General features: G+C 37.3%; 1 protein-coding gene across 1 annotated transcript; it reads right to left on the bottom strand.

The window, feature by feature from the left end:
* Positions 1–110: 110 nt before the first annotated feature.
* Positions 111–3132, bottom strand: dhdh.2 (dihydrodiol dehydrogenase, tandem duplicate 2). The gene is made up of 7 exons (XM_023268863.3): positions 2975–3132; positions 2400–2511; positions 2129–2292; positions 1676–1928; positions 1172–1296; positions 658–808; positions 111–443 (listed from the first exon to the last, which is right to left on the bottom strand). The coding sequence occupies exons 1-7, from the start codon at positions 3062–3064 to the stop codon at positions 334–336; spliced, it is 1005 nt and encodes a 334-aa protein (XP_023124631.2). The 5' UTR covers positions 3065–3132; the 3' UTR covers positions 111–333.
* Positions 3133–18219: the final 15087 nt, after the last annotated feature.

Below are 18219 nucleotides of genomic sequence, written 5' to 3'. Positions count from 1 at the left end.
CTTGCAAATGTTTTATTTGATGAACTACCATAAGTCTAAGTGTGTGTGGCACTACAGTAACTTTACAGGGAGTTGGAGGTTCATGTGAACAATTTCTGGAGACACAACACTTGTAAATTTAATGAAAATTTATTTCATGCTGGATCAAAGGTTTTAGTCTTTCAGTGTATTGCTAAAGTATCAATTTCATGAAATACAAAATCACAGTGCTTTGGCACATTAAATGTTTGCTGCATTTAGGTAAGAAAAAGATGGCTGTGGAAGAGGAAGTGCAATTTATTCTCCATTATTAAATGATTCTCCTCTACCACAGCCTGGGTACATGCTGAACATTTACTTGGAGTCCTGGCTGTACACCACCCCCACCTGCCTGCGGATCTCATCCTCCAACTCAACCAGCAGCATAGAGTCAGAATGGGGCATAACTGAACTCTCCTTCAGACCTACATGGAAAAACACATACTGATAAGTCTGGTTGTACAAACACACTTAAGGGCCACTAACATTTCAGTGTTTCTGATGCCACCTTGTGTTCAACGTGTGTAACACATAACACTGCATGTCCGATAATTTTGAAAGCACCAATGATTGTTAAAATATTAACTAGTGGTTGAAATAATATGGATACAGAATAAAATATGCTGAATGTCCAAGTACCTTTGAGCAAACACTGTCGAACCTCCTCTGCTTCATAACGCATCCCTGTACCGTTCATGTAGCTGAGAGGTAAATAGGGTTCTGGCAGTGGGTACTGAGTCACCTTCCCATTCACGTCTAGTGATGTGGGGCTCCACACGGTTTCAGGGACCTAAAAATGTGCACAATGAAAACAGCAGATATTTTTAAAAAATGAACTGGACATCATCTTCCTGCGGCACAAAACAAAAGAAGAAATCTATCCATCCACAGCCAGCAGCAACATATATCTGTGATCTATGTTCGTAATCATTTTTGTATTATTTTCTTATTAATAGAAATAATAATAAAGAAAAGCTAATTCAAGGGGGTTTTTTTATTTCTGAAAAAAAATTTGTTTCTGGCCACAAAAAGTGAACTCCCCAAAACCACAGTTTGGTCCATACACTATCTATAGGTGTATAGTATAAATTGATGTTGCATGTCAGGCTCTTTGAATTGAATTTCATTATTCAGCCCTCTTTTAATAACCTACCCGGATTGTGCCCTTTGTCCCCACAATGATGGCATTATTGCGCAGCTCCAAAACCGAGGAACAAGTAAACACTGCCAATCTGTTGTTGGAGTACTTCAGAACGACACCCACAGTCTCATCAATTCCTACAACAACATACAAATATATGATGCACAGTTGTTAGAGTTTTTATAATAAAAATATGTGAATTTAGTGACAGGGTGTAAAACAGTGCAACGTTGTAGTTTAATCTTAACTGACCCACATAAAAGACACAACTGATGCAGTCTTATCAATACCAACCTGTGCGTGTGATGAATTTAATAAATAAGCAGTGGCAAGAAGGATGACTCAAGAATGATGGTAGCTTTAAACAAACCCAGAATGAGTCAGCTATTTTCATCATTGCAGGGGACCTTACTGGTCACAGTGCTACTGTGTAAGAAAAGTCTTCCCTAAATGTTACTTCAGTGCCAGAGCTTCAGAAATCATGTCAATGAGACTCACTGGCCTATTCTTTATTACCTTCTGCCTGGCATACACCAGTGGCTTTGATGCTCTCTGGCTTCTCTCCGTTGTACACCATGCTAATGAACTGCATGCAGTAGACACCAATATCTATTATTGTTCCTGCACCCAGCTCCTTCTTCATTGATCTCACAAGGTGCATCAATGGCACACCAAACTCAATTACGACCAACTTCACGTCGCCCAACTCCTTCTGGGCCAGGAGCCGTCTGATCTCCACAGAGGCTGGGAAAAAGCGAGTCCAGACAGCCTGCAACAAAACGACAAAGTATTTCGCTGTGACTTTCTCAGTGCTTGGTGTTGTGTTCTGTAGTGATTTAAGCTGAGTCAACTCAAAGTAAGATTTAGTTTTAGATGTGATTAAAGACAACTGAAATAAAATATTTATATATAAAATATGTTTGCTTAGATGGAATACATGACAATAACTGGTAATGCTTTGAACTGTACCTCCATGAGGAACACATCATTCTTCTTTGCAGAGTCCAAAATCTCCTGAACCTCTCTACGGTTCATGGCCAGCGGTTTCTCACACAGAACGTTCTTCTTGGCATTTGTAAAGAGCAGACAAGTGCTGTGATGGTAGGGGTGGATAACTCCAACGTACACCACATCTGCACATAGTGGTAGAGAAGGTATTACCATCTTTTACTTAAGTGGAACTACTAATACCACACTGTAAATGTGCTCTGATACAAGTAAAGGTCCTGTATTTACTGACCTATGTCTGGGTCTTTGGCCAGCTCCTCATAGCTGCCATATGCTCGGGAGATGCTGTGCTTTTTGGCAAACTCCTGTGCATCCTTCAAACTGCGAGCTGCCACAGCCACAACCTGTGAATACAAACAGATGAGTTACTCCTCTATTGCCTGACTGAGAGGCTCATTAAAATCACGTTTGTTGCAGTAGACTGTATATTACAAAGTTGATGGAGGACTGTCCTCCCAATAGGTGGAAAACTTCTGCATAATTATGCAAATAATGATTGTTTTTCTTGTCTAATTTTCTCAGTGACACCAAAAGGTCACATCTACCGGGTGTCGTTTCACACATAGAAAATCCCATTTACTCTTAAGTGCTGCATTTCATACTGTATTTACAAATCAATAAAGTGTATTCTCAATTGGTTTGTTTTTTGTCTGTTGTTCCTCAATGCCATAGGTATAATAAAAAAAAAGCCTAACCAAAATGTTGCACACTGTAGACTGCAGTTTCCAAAAGTGCTCCAACTAAACTAAATCTACCAAACAGTTTCTTTCAGATATCATGAGCAGATTTTATAAGATCTCTTAATACCTGATGTTCTCCAGGTGGAAGAGTTTTCAGAGCCACAGTGAAGTCATGGCTGATGAACCCTGTGCTGCAGATTCCCCACCTGGTTGCCATGTTGGACAGAGACAGACTGAGTTTGAACACAGACTGTAGTCTATCCTCTTATCTCATTTTATAAACAGTATATCCAAGCTCTCATTCACTGCGTCATAGTCACTCCCACCAGACATTCGAGCAGATGAGTTGAAGAGTCTTAAACCAGTAAAATGAGATGAGCCTCATGGGTTTATAATAGCAGTGACCTACCTTTGCCATAAGGTGGCGACACTGCTTTAGTTTTTTGACATGCCATCATTACAGGCTTTGTGTACTAATGCATCTCATTATGAAAAAGTTTCATATTTTCCATCAGTTATTTAAGACAATTGTTTCTGTCCCAGCAGCCCTGCGACAGACTGGCGACCTGTCTAGGGTGTCCCCTGCCTTCGCCCGAGTCAGCTGGGATAGACTCCAGCTGAAATTATTGCTTAAAATGTAAATTAAGGTAATTTTTTTGTACAGATCTAATGTCCAGGTACTGGCCTCGTGCCCAGACAGTGCCCTTTGTCCCTAGAAAGATGGCAACACTGTGCAGCTCCATAACTGAGGAGCAAGTGAACACTGCCAATCTGTTGTTGGAGAAATTTACAGTGATAGTCACAAATTCATTCACTTCTACAACTATATACAAATACATTATGCAAAATTGTTAGAGATGTTAAAACAAAAAAATGTGAAGTTAATGACATGGTTCAAAACAGTATAACATCACTGACTGTTGTAGTTTAACCTTTATTGCCCCAATTAACACATAAAAGTGACAGAGATGTGAGATGGAGTCTTATCTGTCAATGTCAACCCATGTGTGATGAATGTAATAAAGAAATAAATGTTAAGAAGGATGATTCAGGAGTTACAGGAGCTTTAAAAAAAAAACAAGAATGAGTCAGCTTTTTCCAGAACTGCTGATTGATTTACAATCATCACCTGTCTTGTATAAGATGCAAAGTATAGTTTAGACTGGTATTTTTTCAGTTTAATTATTTATTGTTTGTTTCTACATTATGGACAGTATTAAAGACAGGTCGCAATTATTGCACCTGCGTAACCTAAAATAAATCATAATTCCAAAATACAATGTAAGAGGGTGACAGACGAGCAAAAAAATATACACTACTCTTCAAAAGTTGGGGTCACCCAGACAATTTTATGTTTTCCATGAAAACTCACACTTTTATTCATGTGCTAACATAATTGTGCAAGGGTTTTTTTTCATCATCAATTAGCCTTTCAACACGATTAGCTAACACAATGTAGCATTAGAACACAGGAGTGATGGTTGCTGGAAATGGGCCTCTGTACCCCTATGTAGATATTCCATTGAAAATCAGCTTTTTCCAGTTAGAATAGTCATTTACCACATTAACAATGTCTAGACTGTATTTCGGATTAATGTAATGTTATCTTCATTGAAAAAAATACTTTTCTTTCCAAAATAAGGACATTTCTAAGCGACCCAAAACTTTTGAAAGGTAGTGTATATTAATGATAAGAAATGATGTGTTGTTTCTGACTGCAAGAAACTGAGCTCCACAAAACCATGGCTTAGTCAGCACACTGTGTACAGGTGCATAGTACAAACTGATAGTGCATGCCAGGCTCTTCAAATTGTATTTGGTTATGCAGCAATCCTTGGATGACCTACCTTTGTCCCCATATTGAAGGCACCATTGGCAAGGCTCCATTGCCACGGAGCCAGTAGATACTGCCAGTCAATTGTTGGAGAACTTCATCGTGATGGCCACAGTCTCATCCACTCCTACAACAACATACACATATATGATGCACAGTTGTTAGTGATGTTAAAACAAAAATATGTCAATGTAGTGACAGGGTTCAAAACAGTGCAACACAAATCACTGCTGTAGTTTCACTTTTATTGGCTCCAATTAACACATAAAAGGCAGAGATAAGAGATGAATTCTTATCTGTCAGTGTCAACCTGTGTGTGTGTGATGCATTTAATAAAGAAATCAGAGGTAAGAAGGCTGACTCAAGAATTGTAACAGCCTTAAACACACCCAGAATGACTCAGCTATTTTCATCATTGCTGGTGGACCAGCAATACAGGTACAGTGACAGGGACTCCTGCTGTACAACTTGTAAATGGGGAACATTTACTACCCACTCTTGCACATTGTTTCCTCTAATTTGAGTAGGATTCCATCCAGGTCAGTGCTTTACCAGAAAAATTTAATTTAGACTGAAGACGTGTGCCAGGAAGACAGCCCAACAATGTCCAGAGTCATCAGCATCACAGGGCAAATCTTTCCACATTTGGGCGCCTTGCCATCAAGGAGTTTCTGGACTACCTGCGCATTCTCTGCCATGGACATGGGCAAGGTTTCCCCTGAGTCTTCAGGATCTGCCATCTCAGCAGAGGACATGCTTACTGGGTTACAAAGTTCCTCGAAGTATTCTTATTACCACTCAATGTCCCCAGTCTGGGTCAGCAATCCCAACCTACCAGTTGTATACAGCCTGGGCAAAACCCTATTTCTCCTTTCTAAGGCATTGAATGAAATGCCAGAACCCCCTCGAGGCCAACCAACAGTTCTTCTCCACAGCCTCTCTGAACTGTTACTACACCTGAGTTTTTGCTTCCGCAACTGCTGCCGCTACAGCCCTTTTGGCACCTTGGTATTCATCTGCTGCTTCAAGCCCCAAGCCAACTAGGCCCAAAAGGTCTAATTTTTCAGCCTGATGGCCTCCTTCAATGCAGGCACTGGGAAGTTTTCAGGTTACCACCACGACAGGCACCAGTGACCTTCTGACCACAGCTCTGAACACAGGATTGATAGATTCATAGAATTAGAAGGCTTGAAAATGGCCCACTCAGATTCCATGTCCCCCTCCCTCCTTGTCCCCACAATGATGGGGTCATTGGGCACCTTCATTACCAAGGAACAAGTTAACACTGCCAATCTGTTGTTGGAGAACTTCCATGATGGCCACAATTTAATCCACTCCTACAACAAAAGACAAATATATGATGCAGAGTTCTTCAAGAGATGTTAAAACAAATTTATGTTAATTTAGTGACAGGGTGCAAAACAGTGCTACATAAATTATTATTGTAGTTTAACCTTTATTGTCCCACATAAAAACACAGAGATAAGAGATTATTCTTACTGTAGATGTCAACCTGTGTGTGGGATGAATTTATTAAAGAAATCAGTGGTGAGGAAGATGACTCAGGAATTACAATGGCTTTAAAATTTGACCTTAGAGAGTGATATCATGTCGATAAAAGCATGCCGCAGTAATAAACTCAAAATGTCTCAGCTGTTTTATTGTTGCTGGTAAATTTACACTTTCACCTCTATTGTTAACACTATTACTAAATGTTATTTAGGTGGCAGAGCTTCAAAAATGATATCAATGAGACTTTATATCTTACCTCTGTCCTGGCATGCACCAGTCGCTTTGATGCTCGCTTTGAGGTTCTCTCCGTTGCACACCATGCCAATGAACTGCAGACAGTAGAGCCAAACTCACTGCTGTGCCCGCACCAAGTTTCTTCTTCTCAGTAAGTGCATCAATGATACACCAAACCCAGCTATGACCAAATTCACGCCACCCGACTCTCTCTGCAGTAACTCCATACTATTAGGTTTTCCAAATAATTCTTTTAAAAACCTCCAGCTGATTAAAAATTCTGCAGCCACAGTTCTGACAGCAACTAGTAAAAGAGATTATATCTGCCCCATATTAGCTTCTCTTCATTGGCTCCCTGTTAAATCCAGAATATAATTTAAAATCATACTTCTTATGTATGGCATTCTTAATTGCCAAGCTCCATCGTATTTTAAAGACATTGTTGTACCATATCATTCAAATAGAGCACTCTACTTGTGGTTCCCAGAGTTTCCAGAAGTGGAATGGGATGCAGAGCCTTTATTTATGAGGCTTCTCTGTTGTGGAAACACCTAGTTTGGTTTGGGGTGGTAGACACCCTCTCGACTGCAGAGATTAGACTTAAAACTTTCCTCTTTGATAAAACTTATTAGTTAGGGCTGCTCTGGACCACCTGAGCCCACAGTACCTGAGCCTTCCTTCTGAATGCTTGTATATCTATATATATGTAACATAGTTAAAAAAAAAAAAATTCAGGTTAAATCCAGCTAAATGCGACAACTACGCCGCCTGCTGTCAGAAGCATGTATAGTCGTAGCAAAGGATTATGGGTAATCCTCAGAGCAACGGAGGATTTATGAAGGGGTAACTTGTCTGTAAATGTCTGTGGGCAAAACAATGCTAACTACATTTATAACTATGTAGAACTTTAGCTGGCTTCACTTGGTTATTTATTGTGTGTCCCAGAATCATTTCGCCATATTTTTTTGAAGTTGATTGTATGTTTTTGATATGTTTTATCGTTGTAAAAAATTCCACTGCGCAGCTAGCTATCGCTAACACGTTGCCGTCTTTCAGGACAGAGCACATGCTGTTGCCCACAAGCTGACGATTCAGTGAATTCCATTATCCTTTGTTATGACTGCAGGTATGTTACAGTGTGTCCCTTTTTATAATTTAATGTTAGAAATATGTAAATGAGTTATGTTGCCGGATGTTCAATAACTGTGTTTTGTAGTATGTTTGCTGTTCTGAATATGTGAAATACTAAACAAAAAAAGGTAACAGTCCAGGGAAAATTTTTGTTATTGTAATAATTTCTTGTACCTCACCGTCAAATAATCAAGAGGGGGACAATTTCTGTTTTCTTTCATTTGTTTTATTAACTACATGAATTAATCCACTATACGATCACTGTTTTTATTGTATTGTACTAAGTGTTAAGATATATGAATGGGTAATCCTCAGAGCAACGGAGGATTTATGAAGAGGACAGAGCACATGCTGTTGCCCACAAGCTGACGATTCAGTGAATTCCATTATCCTTTGTTATGACTGCAGATGTGGAATAAACCTGCTGTTGACACAATCCTGAGAGTCATTTTAGAAAGAGAAGACGTCCCTGAAGGGTCACATATATATACACACACACAGCCTTTCAATGTTTAATTTTCTAGGCAAGGTCAGAGCCTTCTTCAAAGAAGATGACGTTTTTATCGTATTGACCGGCTGGTGTTCAGGTTCCGGTTACACCAACACCATGGATGTAGTTCTGGTGGCCTGAACAGAGCTGCTCTGCTTTCGCCCTCCACTGTCATTGACCTTTCATAGTTGTTCCATACAATCCCACAAGTTTCCATTCCTTTCACACTAAACAGTAAACTTTTCATCCAATGCTACTTACATTTTGTCTTAGTATAGAAAAAAGTTAGTTTTGGATGTCCAATCCAGAGGTGTTTGAGCTAGTTACTGTGTTTGTGTTATTAGATGTGTCATGAAGCCTTTGTATTTCTTTGCTTTGGATCATATCCAAGTTGGCACTTATGAATCATGTCTGGTTCTCCAAAGTTGTCTGATATGAAAGAGCACTTTTATGGTGTTTTTTTTCCTGATGACTAATGTAGAGATGAAACCTTGTCCCTCTGAGTCAAAGTGGAAGATGGGTAGAATCCCTGTGTTTGTCTTTCTATGCTGGTGGCCCAATATAGCTGTCTTCATGTGTCTAACTTGCTTTTGATTGTGATTGCTAGTGTAAGAAATGCAGCTTCGTGCTAGTTCATAAAGGGCACAAAGTCAGGAGAGTCATAAGGTTCTATGCTGTCAAATCGTGCTCGTAGTCAGTCCACTCCTATTAGCGAGTCTTATAACTGAGGCGGCGTTCATTCATTCTACACGCTCTGTGCTGATCTCAGGGACTGTCTGTCATGCTTGCGCAGATTGTTCTGGTGCATCACTTGAGCAGAGTCACCTCCAAACACAACTGCATGCCAGTCTGAAATATATGGTTAAAATCTGACGAAGTGGCCTGTCTGAATTGATTAAAAGTAAAGGGGTATTATATTGTCTAGCTGGTGTACTGAGCTGTCCTACAAGACTGGAGTTCCATTAATAAAAGAGATGAGCACCTATTCAAACTTTGCCTTGCAAATGTTTTATTTGATGAACTACCATAAGTCTAAGTGTGTGTGGCACTACAGTAACTTTACAGGGAGTTGGAGGTTCATGTGAAGAATTTCTGGAGACACAACACTTGTAAATTTAATGAAAATTTATTTCATGCTGGATCAAAGGTTTTAGTCTTTCGGTGTATTGCTAAAGTATCAATTTCATGAAATACAAACTCACAGTGCTTTGGCACATTAAATGTCTACTGCATTTAGGCAAGAAAAAGATGACTGTGGAAGAGGAAGTACAAGTTATTCTCCATTATTAACCCTTTAGAACCCAGCGTAGCGCCGGCGCTACGTTTTGCATATTGATTTTTGATTGGCTGTAGATTTTAAACCAGATAAGATAGATCGATAATTCTTTTTGTATATAAAATCTGAGGAGTTACACTAACATTTCACACATTCACCAGGTCTCAGTGTGCTGTTTCGTTGCAGTGATGGGTTTACAAAAATACACAATAAAGCGCACACAACAAAACTCTTTATAAACCAGACCACCGGTATTAGGAGGACTTCTTACGTTGAAATAAGCGTGATCACGTTGTGGCCATGTCCTGTCACATGATTCGTATGTGTCCATACCCGAGAGGCTCCCGTCCCCATCAACAGAAAGTGTCGTTGTTGCCGGGAGTTGTAGTTTTTCAGCCGACAACTACAACTGTAGTTTTCGGCTGTAGCCTGCACAGATAGGAGCTCTCAGTCGTTTCAGTCCCACTTTTTTTTTTTTTTTTTTTTTTTTTTTTTTTTTAACAAAAACATTCAGACACACAGCCCACACACACACCAGACATCCACCACGGTCCGTGTACGGATCTGGTAATTGGATTTTCCGTTCTGAAACGGGTATTGAAAAACAAAAAACGAGTGGTTATTTGATTTTCATTTTAAAATGCAAAAATTAAAATTGAAATACAAGGCGTTTTTCCTTTTCATGATCAAAAAGGGATATACGATTTTTTTTTTAAATGCTTTGATTTTTGTTTTATATTTAGAATAACAAGAAAGTAAAATCAGTAAGAGACAGAAACGAAAAAAGGTCCGTTTTTTTCATTTTCTGAGACCGGAAGTGGTCATCAGCAAGTGTGAAGCCAAAGAGTACGGTGCATAGACTGTATATACATTTTTTTTCGTTGGTTTTCATGGTCAAAATGAGAGATCAGGTGGCCGATCTTAAAATAAATCAATATTGATTTTTTTATAGAGCGTTAAAGTTTTGCGAAGCCAGGGGGCGGGACTACTTGATTGACTGTCCGGTCTGGAATGATTGACAGGTCCTATGGAGGAGGCAGCAGAGACTCTGTTCTCCTCCCTTGGATTAATTCTGATATAATAACTGTTGGTTTATTTATCGGTGGAGCAGCAGAACATTTCCACAGACAGTTTTCCTGCCCGTTGGCTTGTTTTAACCAGTTTTCTACCTTTGGCTGATTCTACCAGCAGATATTGAAAGGACTCTGACAGTTCCGTGAGTAAATGTTTATTTTCGTATCGGTGCCGCTTTTAATGCACTTTATATGCAGCTTAGTGTCAGATGTAATGTGTGCCATGCACTCCAGATGTTGGTGGAGTTTCTTTCAGTGTGTGTTGACCAGAGAAGAACGTTAGCATAGTAAATATTAGCTTTAATGTTAGCGATGCTAACCGAGCTAGCTGCTCAGTCGTAGCATGATTAAAGCTAACGTAGCATCAAACTATTGTGTTGAGTTTCATGTAAACAGCTGAAGTGTGTTGTGTTCCTGTAATGTGGTTCATTAAGTTCATAAAACTGTGGCTGGTTGACATTAATGTAACATTCAGGAAACTTAAATGTGTTTGAAACAGTAACAATGTTCTAGTTTTCAGTAATCAGCTTTAATTTGACACTAAAACAGACTGATAGTTTTAAATGACATCAGTTTCATGAATTTGTTGAAAATTGTCTCATTTGTTGTGATGTTGCTGCTGATTCATGAGAAGCAGATGATCCATGTTGAAGATACGTTTAGTTCTAGTATCAGAAGTACAAGAAGGAAAATGGAAGTTTAGTTCTGCTACATCAAAGATTTCAGGATTAAAATAACTAAATGAGTCTTTATGCCTCAAACTTTATTTTTACAATAAAGAAATAATGAAATAATCACAGATAATAAAAATATAAATAGCAGAGAAAACCTGAGAGAATAATTTCCTGAAAAGTTTGTGAAGGAAAAGCAGCTTTTTTTATCCTGAAAGATCAGAATCAGCTCCAACACCTGCATCTGACAGCATCAAGTCAACCAGAAAGAAAAGAAAAAAGAAAATGACTTCTTTCTGATCACATCTGTCCTGCTGCTCACAGTCTGCTGCTGCTCACATTCTTCACATTTATAGTCCACTTTTAAAAGTTCAGCAGACAGGTGCTCTGCTTTGGAGTGTGACGATGTCGTCGGTGATGTGGAGAGTGAAGTTTCCGTTTCACCCACAGCGTGCTTTAGGGCAGCCGGGTCGGACACGATATTTGAAATACTGACCGACAGCTCAGATTTAACTGTCTCTAGTTCCGTTTTGATGGGTGTTAAACTTTCACTTAAAGCCGCAAGGAGCTGGGTCTTTAAAATAACCACCGTCTTGTTACAGAGTGAAAGTAGCAATTCCTCCTTAAGGTCAGAGATTGCAGCATCTGAGGGCCTCTTCAAAAGAAGACGTAGTTGATGAAGGCGTTCTGGAGCAGGACCAGAAAGACCACGACCAAGCAGCCTTGAGATCTTAGGCAGCATCTCCCTCAGGTGGGTGTCAACGGTGTTCACAGTCAGGTCTGTGGTAATCCCGTCAAAAAACAAAACAGAAAAAAATGTAGATTATAAATCAACATGTAACCAAAGCACTCTGTGTATAACGCCATAGTATAAGATGTAGTTCAGAAAATGTCAAAGTATAGTATACTTTTGAAGAATAACATAGTATGGCCTGTAGTTCATAGTATAGCATGTAGGCAAAAAACCCCACTGATTATTATGTGGTTCAAAAAGTGCAAAATGATAGGATGTTGCCTAAAATTGTCATGTATGATATGTGGTTCAAAAAATGCCATAGTGCAGTATATTGTCAAAATAGTATGTTTTTCAAGAAAACATCAGAGTATATGTCGTCTAAAAAATGCCATAGAATAATATTTCATTGCACAAGTAAAAGTATAGTAATTTTTAAAACTGTTCAAATTCTTATATGTTGCTAAAGACCAAAAAAAATAAAACAAATAAAAACGTCATAGTAATATGTCAATTTAAAAACCCTATAGTATAGAGTGTCACGCAACAAACGTCATAGTATAGCATGTCGCTCTAAAAACGTCATAGTATGGCCTTTGGTCCAAAAAACGTCATAGTATAGCATGTCGCTCTAAAAATGTCATAGTATAGCATGTCGCTCTAAAAATGTCATAGTACAGCATGTCGTTCTAAAAACGTCATAGTATAACATGTCGCTCTAAAAACATAGTATATCCTTTGGTCCAAAAAACGTCATAGCATAGTATGTCATCCAAAAAACATCATGGTATAGCATGTCGCTTTAAAAACATTATAGTATAGCATGTTGCTCTAAAAATGTCATAGTATAGCATGTCACTCTAAAATTGTCATAGTATAGCATGTCACTCTAAAAACGTCATAGTATAGCCTTTGGTCTAAAAATGTCATAGTATAGCATGTTGCTCAAAAAATGTCATAGTATAGCTTTTGGTCCAACAAAGGTCATAGTTTAGCATGTCGTTCAACAAAATATCATAGTATAGCATGTCACTCTATAAACGTCATAGTATAGCCTTTGATCTAAAAAAACGTCATCTTATGGCATGTCGCTCTTGAAACGTCATAGTATAGCATGTCTCTCTAAAATCGTCAGAGTATAGGATGTCGTCCAAAAAACGTCATCGTATAGCATGTCGCTCTTGAAACGTCACAGTATAGCATGTTGCTCTAAAAACATCATAGTATAGCATGTTGCTCTAAAAACGTCATAGGATAGCATGTCGCCCAAAGAACGTCATAGTACAGCATGTGGCTCTAAAAACGTCATAGTATAGCATGTCCCTCTAAAAACGTCATAGTATATCCTTTGGTCCAAAAAACATCATAGTATAGCATGTTGCTTTAAAAATGTCATAGTATAGCATGTGGTTCTAAAAATGTCATAGTTTAGCATGTCGTCCAAAGAACATCGTAGTATAGCATGTCGCTCTTAAAACATCATAGTATAGCATGTCGCTGTAAAAACGTCATAGTATAGCATGTTGCTCTAAAAACATCATGGTATAGCATGGCGCTCTAAAAACGTCACAGTCCAGCATGTCGCTCTAAAAACATCATAGCATAGCATGTTGCTCATAAAACGTCATACTATAGCATGTCGATCTAAAAACGTCATAGAATAGCATGTCGTCCAAACAACATCATAGTATAGCATGTCGCCCTTAAAACGTCAAAGTATAGCATGCCATCCAAAAAACGTCATCATATAGCATGTCGCTCTTGAAACGTCATAGTATAGCGTGTCACTCTAAAAACATCATAGTATAGCATGTTGCTCTAAAAACGTCATAGTATGGCCTTTGGTCCTAAAAACGTCATAGTATGGCATGTCACTCTAAAAATGTCATAGTATAGCATGTGGCTCAAAAAACGTCATAGTTTAGCATGTCGCTCTAAAAACGTCATAGTATAGCATGTCGCTCTTAAAACGTCATAATATAGCATGTCGCTCTAAAAACATCATAGTATAGCTGTCGCCCAAAAAAAGTCATCATATAGCATGTCACTCTTGAAACGTCATAGTATAGCGTGTCACTCTAAAAACATCATAGTATAGCATGTTGCTCTAAAAACGTCATAGTATAGCATGTAGCTCTAAAAACGTCATAGTATAGCATGTCACTCTAAAAATGTCATAGTATAGCATGTTGCTCTAAAAACGTCATAGTATAGCATGTGGTTCTAAAAATGTCATAGTTTAGCATGTCGTCCAAAGAACATCGTAGTATAGCATGTCGCTCTTAAAACATCATAGTATAGCATGTCGCTGTAAAAACGTCATAGTATAGCATGTTCCTCTAAAAACATCATGGTATCGCATGTGGCTCTAAAAACGTCATAGTTTAGCATGTCGTCCAAAGAACATCGTAGTATAGCATGTCGCTCTTAAAACATCACAGTATAGCATGTCGCTGTAAAAACGTCATAGTATAGCATGTTGCTCTAAAAATGTCATAGTATAGCATGTGGCTCAAAAAACGTCATAGTTTAGCATGTCGCTGTAAAAACGTCATAGTATAGCATGTTGCTCTAAAAACATCATGGTATAGCATGTGGCTCTAAAAACGTCATAGTTTAGCATGTCGTCCAAAGAACATCATAGTATAGCATGTCGCTCTTAAAATATCACAGTATAGCATGTCGCTGTAAAAACGTCATAGTATAGCATGTTGCTCTAAAAACATCATAGTATAGCACGTGGTTCTAAAAACGTCATAGTTTAGCATGTAGTCCAAAGAACATCATAGTATAGCATGGCGCTCTAAAAACGTCACAGTCCAGCATGTCGCTCTAAAAACATCATAGCATAGCATGTTGCTCATAAAACGTCATACTATAGCATGTCGATCTAAAAATGTCATAGAATAGCATGTCGTCCAAACAACATCATAGTATAGCATGTCGCCCTTAAAACGTCAAAGTATAGCATGCCATCCAAAAAACGTCATCATATAGCATGTCGCTCTTGAAACGTCATAGTATAGCGTGTCACTCTAAAAACATCATAGTATAGCATGTTGCTCTAAAAACGTCATAGTATGGCCTTTGGTCCTAAAAACGTCATAGTATAGCATGTCACTCTAAAAATGTCATAGTATAGCATGTGGCTCAAAAAACGTCATAGTTTAGCATGTCGCTCTAAAAACGTCATAGTATAGCATGTCGCTCTAAAAACGTCATAGTATAGCATGTCGCTCTAAAAACGTCATACTATAGCATGCCGCTCTTGAAACGTCATAGTATAGCATGTCACCCAAAAAACATCAAAGTACAGCATGTACTATGATGTTTATGGCATTTTTTTTTGTGCCAAAATTCATGATTTTTTTTCAAAGAAAGCCTTACCATAATGTTTTTTACGGCCTCCTTTACATTATTTCATCATATGGCACGTTTTTACATGTTGAAAAATTGCATTTTTTTTCGACATAGTAGACTATGGCATTTTGTTGTGCCAAAATTCATGATGATTTTTTTTTTTCAAAGAAAACCTTTCTGGAGTGTTTTTCACGGCCTCCTTTACATTATTTCATCATATGGCACGGTTTTACGACATATTTGAAAAATCAAATTTTTTTTCGACATAGTCTAGTAAGGGGTTTTTTGCGCTAAAATTCATGATTTTTTTTTCAAAGAAAACCTTTCTGGGGTGTTTTTCACGGCCTCCTTTACATTATTTCATCATATGGTATGTTTTTATGACATGTTTGAAAAATCGCATTTTTTTTCGACATAGTATAGTAAGGCGTTTTTTTGCGCCAAAATTCATGATGATTTTTTTTTCAAAGAAAACCTTTCTGGAGTGTTTTTCACTGCCTCCTTTACATTATTTCATCATATGGTATGTTTTTACAACATGTTTGAAAAATCGCATTTTTTTTCGACATAGTATAGTAAGGCGTTTATTTGCGCCAAAATTCATGATGATTTTTTTTTCAAAGAAAACCTTTCTGGAGTGTTTTTCACGGCCTCTTTACATTATTTCATCATATGGTATGTTTTTACAACATGTTTGAAAAATTGCATTTTTTTTCGACATAGTATAGTAAGGCGTTTTTTTTTCGCCAAAATTCATGATGAATTTTTTTTTCAAAGAAAACCTTTCTGGAGTGTTTTTCACGGCCTCCTTTACATTATTTCATCATATGGTATGTTTTTACAACATGTTTGAAAAATCGCATTTTTTTTCGACATAGTATAGTAAGGCGTTTTTTTGCGCCAAAATTCATGATGATTTTTTTTTTCAAAGAAAACCTTTCTGGAGTGTTTTTCACGGCCTCCTTTACATTATTTCATCATATGGCACGTTTTTACAACATGTTTGAAAAATCGCATTTTTTTTTCGACATAGTATAGTAAGGCGTTTTTTTTGCGCCAAAATTCATGATGATTTTTTTTTCAAAGAAAACCTTTCTGGAGTGTTTTTCACGGCCTCCTTTACATTATTTCATCATATGGTATGTTTTTACAACATGTTTGAAAAATCGCATTTTTTTTCGACATAGTATAGTAAGGCGTTTTTTTGCGCCAAAATTCATGATGATTTTTTTTTCAAAGAAAACCTTTCTGGAGTGTTTTTCATGGCCTCCTTTACATTATTTCATCATATGGAATGTTTTTACGACATGTTTGAAAAATTGCATTTTTTTTCGACATAGTATAGTAAGGCGTTTTTTTGCGCCAAAATTCATGATGATTTTTTTTTCAAAGAAAACCTTTCTGGAGTGTTTTTCACGGCCTCCTTTACATGGTTTCATCATATGACACGTTTTTACAACATGTTTGAAAAATCGCATTTTTTTTCGACATAGTATAGTAAGGCGTTTTTTTGCGCCAAAATTCATGATGAATTTTTTTTTCAAAGAAAACCTTTCTGGAGTGTTTTTCACGGCCTCCTTTACATTATTTCATCATATGGTATGTTTTTACAACATGTTTGAAAAATCGCATTTTTTTTCGACATAGTATAGTAAGGCGTTTTTTTGCGCCAAAATTCATGATGATTTTTTTTTTCAAAGAAAACCTTTCTGTGAGGGTTTTTAACGGCCTCCTTTACATTATTTCATCATATGGCATGTTTTTACAACATGTTTGAAAAATCGCATTTTTTTTCGACATAGTATAGTAAGGCGTTTTTTTGCGGCAAAATTCATGATGATTTTTTTTTTCAAAGAAAACCTTTCTGGAGTGTTTTTCATGGCCTCCTTTACATTATTTCATCATATGGAATGTTTTTACGACATGTTTGAAAAATCGCATTTTTTTTCGACATAGTATAGTAAGGCGTTTTTTTTGCGCCAAAATTCATGATGATTTTTTTTTCAAAGAAAACCTTTCTGGAGTGTTTTTCACGGCCTCCTTTACATTATTTCATCATATGGCACGTTTTTACAACATGTTTGAAAAATCGCATTTTTTTTCGACATAGTATAGTAAGGCGTTTTTTTGCGCCAAAATTCATGATGATTTTTTTTTTCAAAGAAAACCTTTCTGGAGTGTTTTTCACGGCCTCCTTTACATTATTTCATCATATGGACACGTTTTTACAACATGTTTGAAAAATCGCATTTTTTTTCGACATAGTATAGTAAGGCGTTTTTTTTGCGCCAAAATTCATGATGATTTTTTTTTTCAAAGAAAACCTTTCTGGAGTGTTTTTCACTGGCCTCCTTTACATTATTTCATCATATGGTATGTTTTTACAACATGTTTGAAAAATCGCATTTTTTTTTCGACATAGTATAGTAAGGCGTTTTTTTTGCGCCAAAATTCATGATGATTTTTTTTTCAAAGAAAACCTTTCTGGAGTGTTTTTCACGGCCTCCTTTACATTATTTCATCATATGGCATGTTTTTACAACATGTTTGAAAAATCGCATTTTTTTTCGACATAGTATAGTAAGGCGTTTTTTTGCGCCAAAATTCATGATGATTTTTTTTTTCAAAGAAAACCTTTCTGGAGTGTTTTTCACGGCCTCCTTTACATTATTTCATCATATGGCACGTTTTTACAACATGTTTGAAAAATCGCATTTTTTTTTCGACATAGTATAGTAAGGCGTTTTTTTTGCGCCAAAATTCATGATGATTTTTTTTTCAAAGAAAACCTTTCTGGAGTGTTTTTCACGGCCTCCTTTACATTATTTCATCATATGGTATGTTTTTACAACATGTTTGAAAAATCGCATTTTTTTTCGACATAGTATAGTAAGGCGTTTTTTTGCGCCAAAATTCATGATGATTTTTTTTTCAAAGAAAACCTTTCTGGAGTGTTTTTCACTGGCCTCCTTTACATTATTTCATCATATGGAATGTTTTTACGACATGTTTGAAAAATTGCATTTTTTTTCGACATAGTATAGTAAGGCGTTTTTTT

This window comes from Amphiprion ocellaris, chromosome 1, assembly GCF_022539595.1.
Source record: "Amphiprion ocellaris isolate individual 3 ecotype Okinawa chromosome 1, ASM2253959v1, whole genome shotgun sequence".
Lineage (NCBI taxonomy): Eukaryota > Metazoa > Chordata > Actinopteri > Pomacentridae > Amphiprion > Amphiprion ocellaris.
The sequence above is the reverse complement of the archived record's forward strand: the minus strand, read 5'-3'. Positions and strand labels throughout refer to the sequence as shown.

Coding starts and splice junctions, on each gene's coding strand:
- dhdh.2 (XM_023268863.3), bottom strand. CDS start 3,064: ATGGCAACCAGGTGGGGAATCTGCAGCACAGGGTTCATCAGCCATGAC. Junction 1,929..2,128: donor ATGATGTGTTCCTCATGGAG/GTACAGTTCAAA, acceptor GTTTTGTTGCAG/GCTGTCTGGACTCGCTTTTT. Junction 1,297..1,675: donor TGGTGTATGCCAGGCAGAAG/GTAATAAAGAAT, acceptor ATGTTGTTGTAG/GAATTGATGAGACTGTGGGT.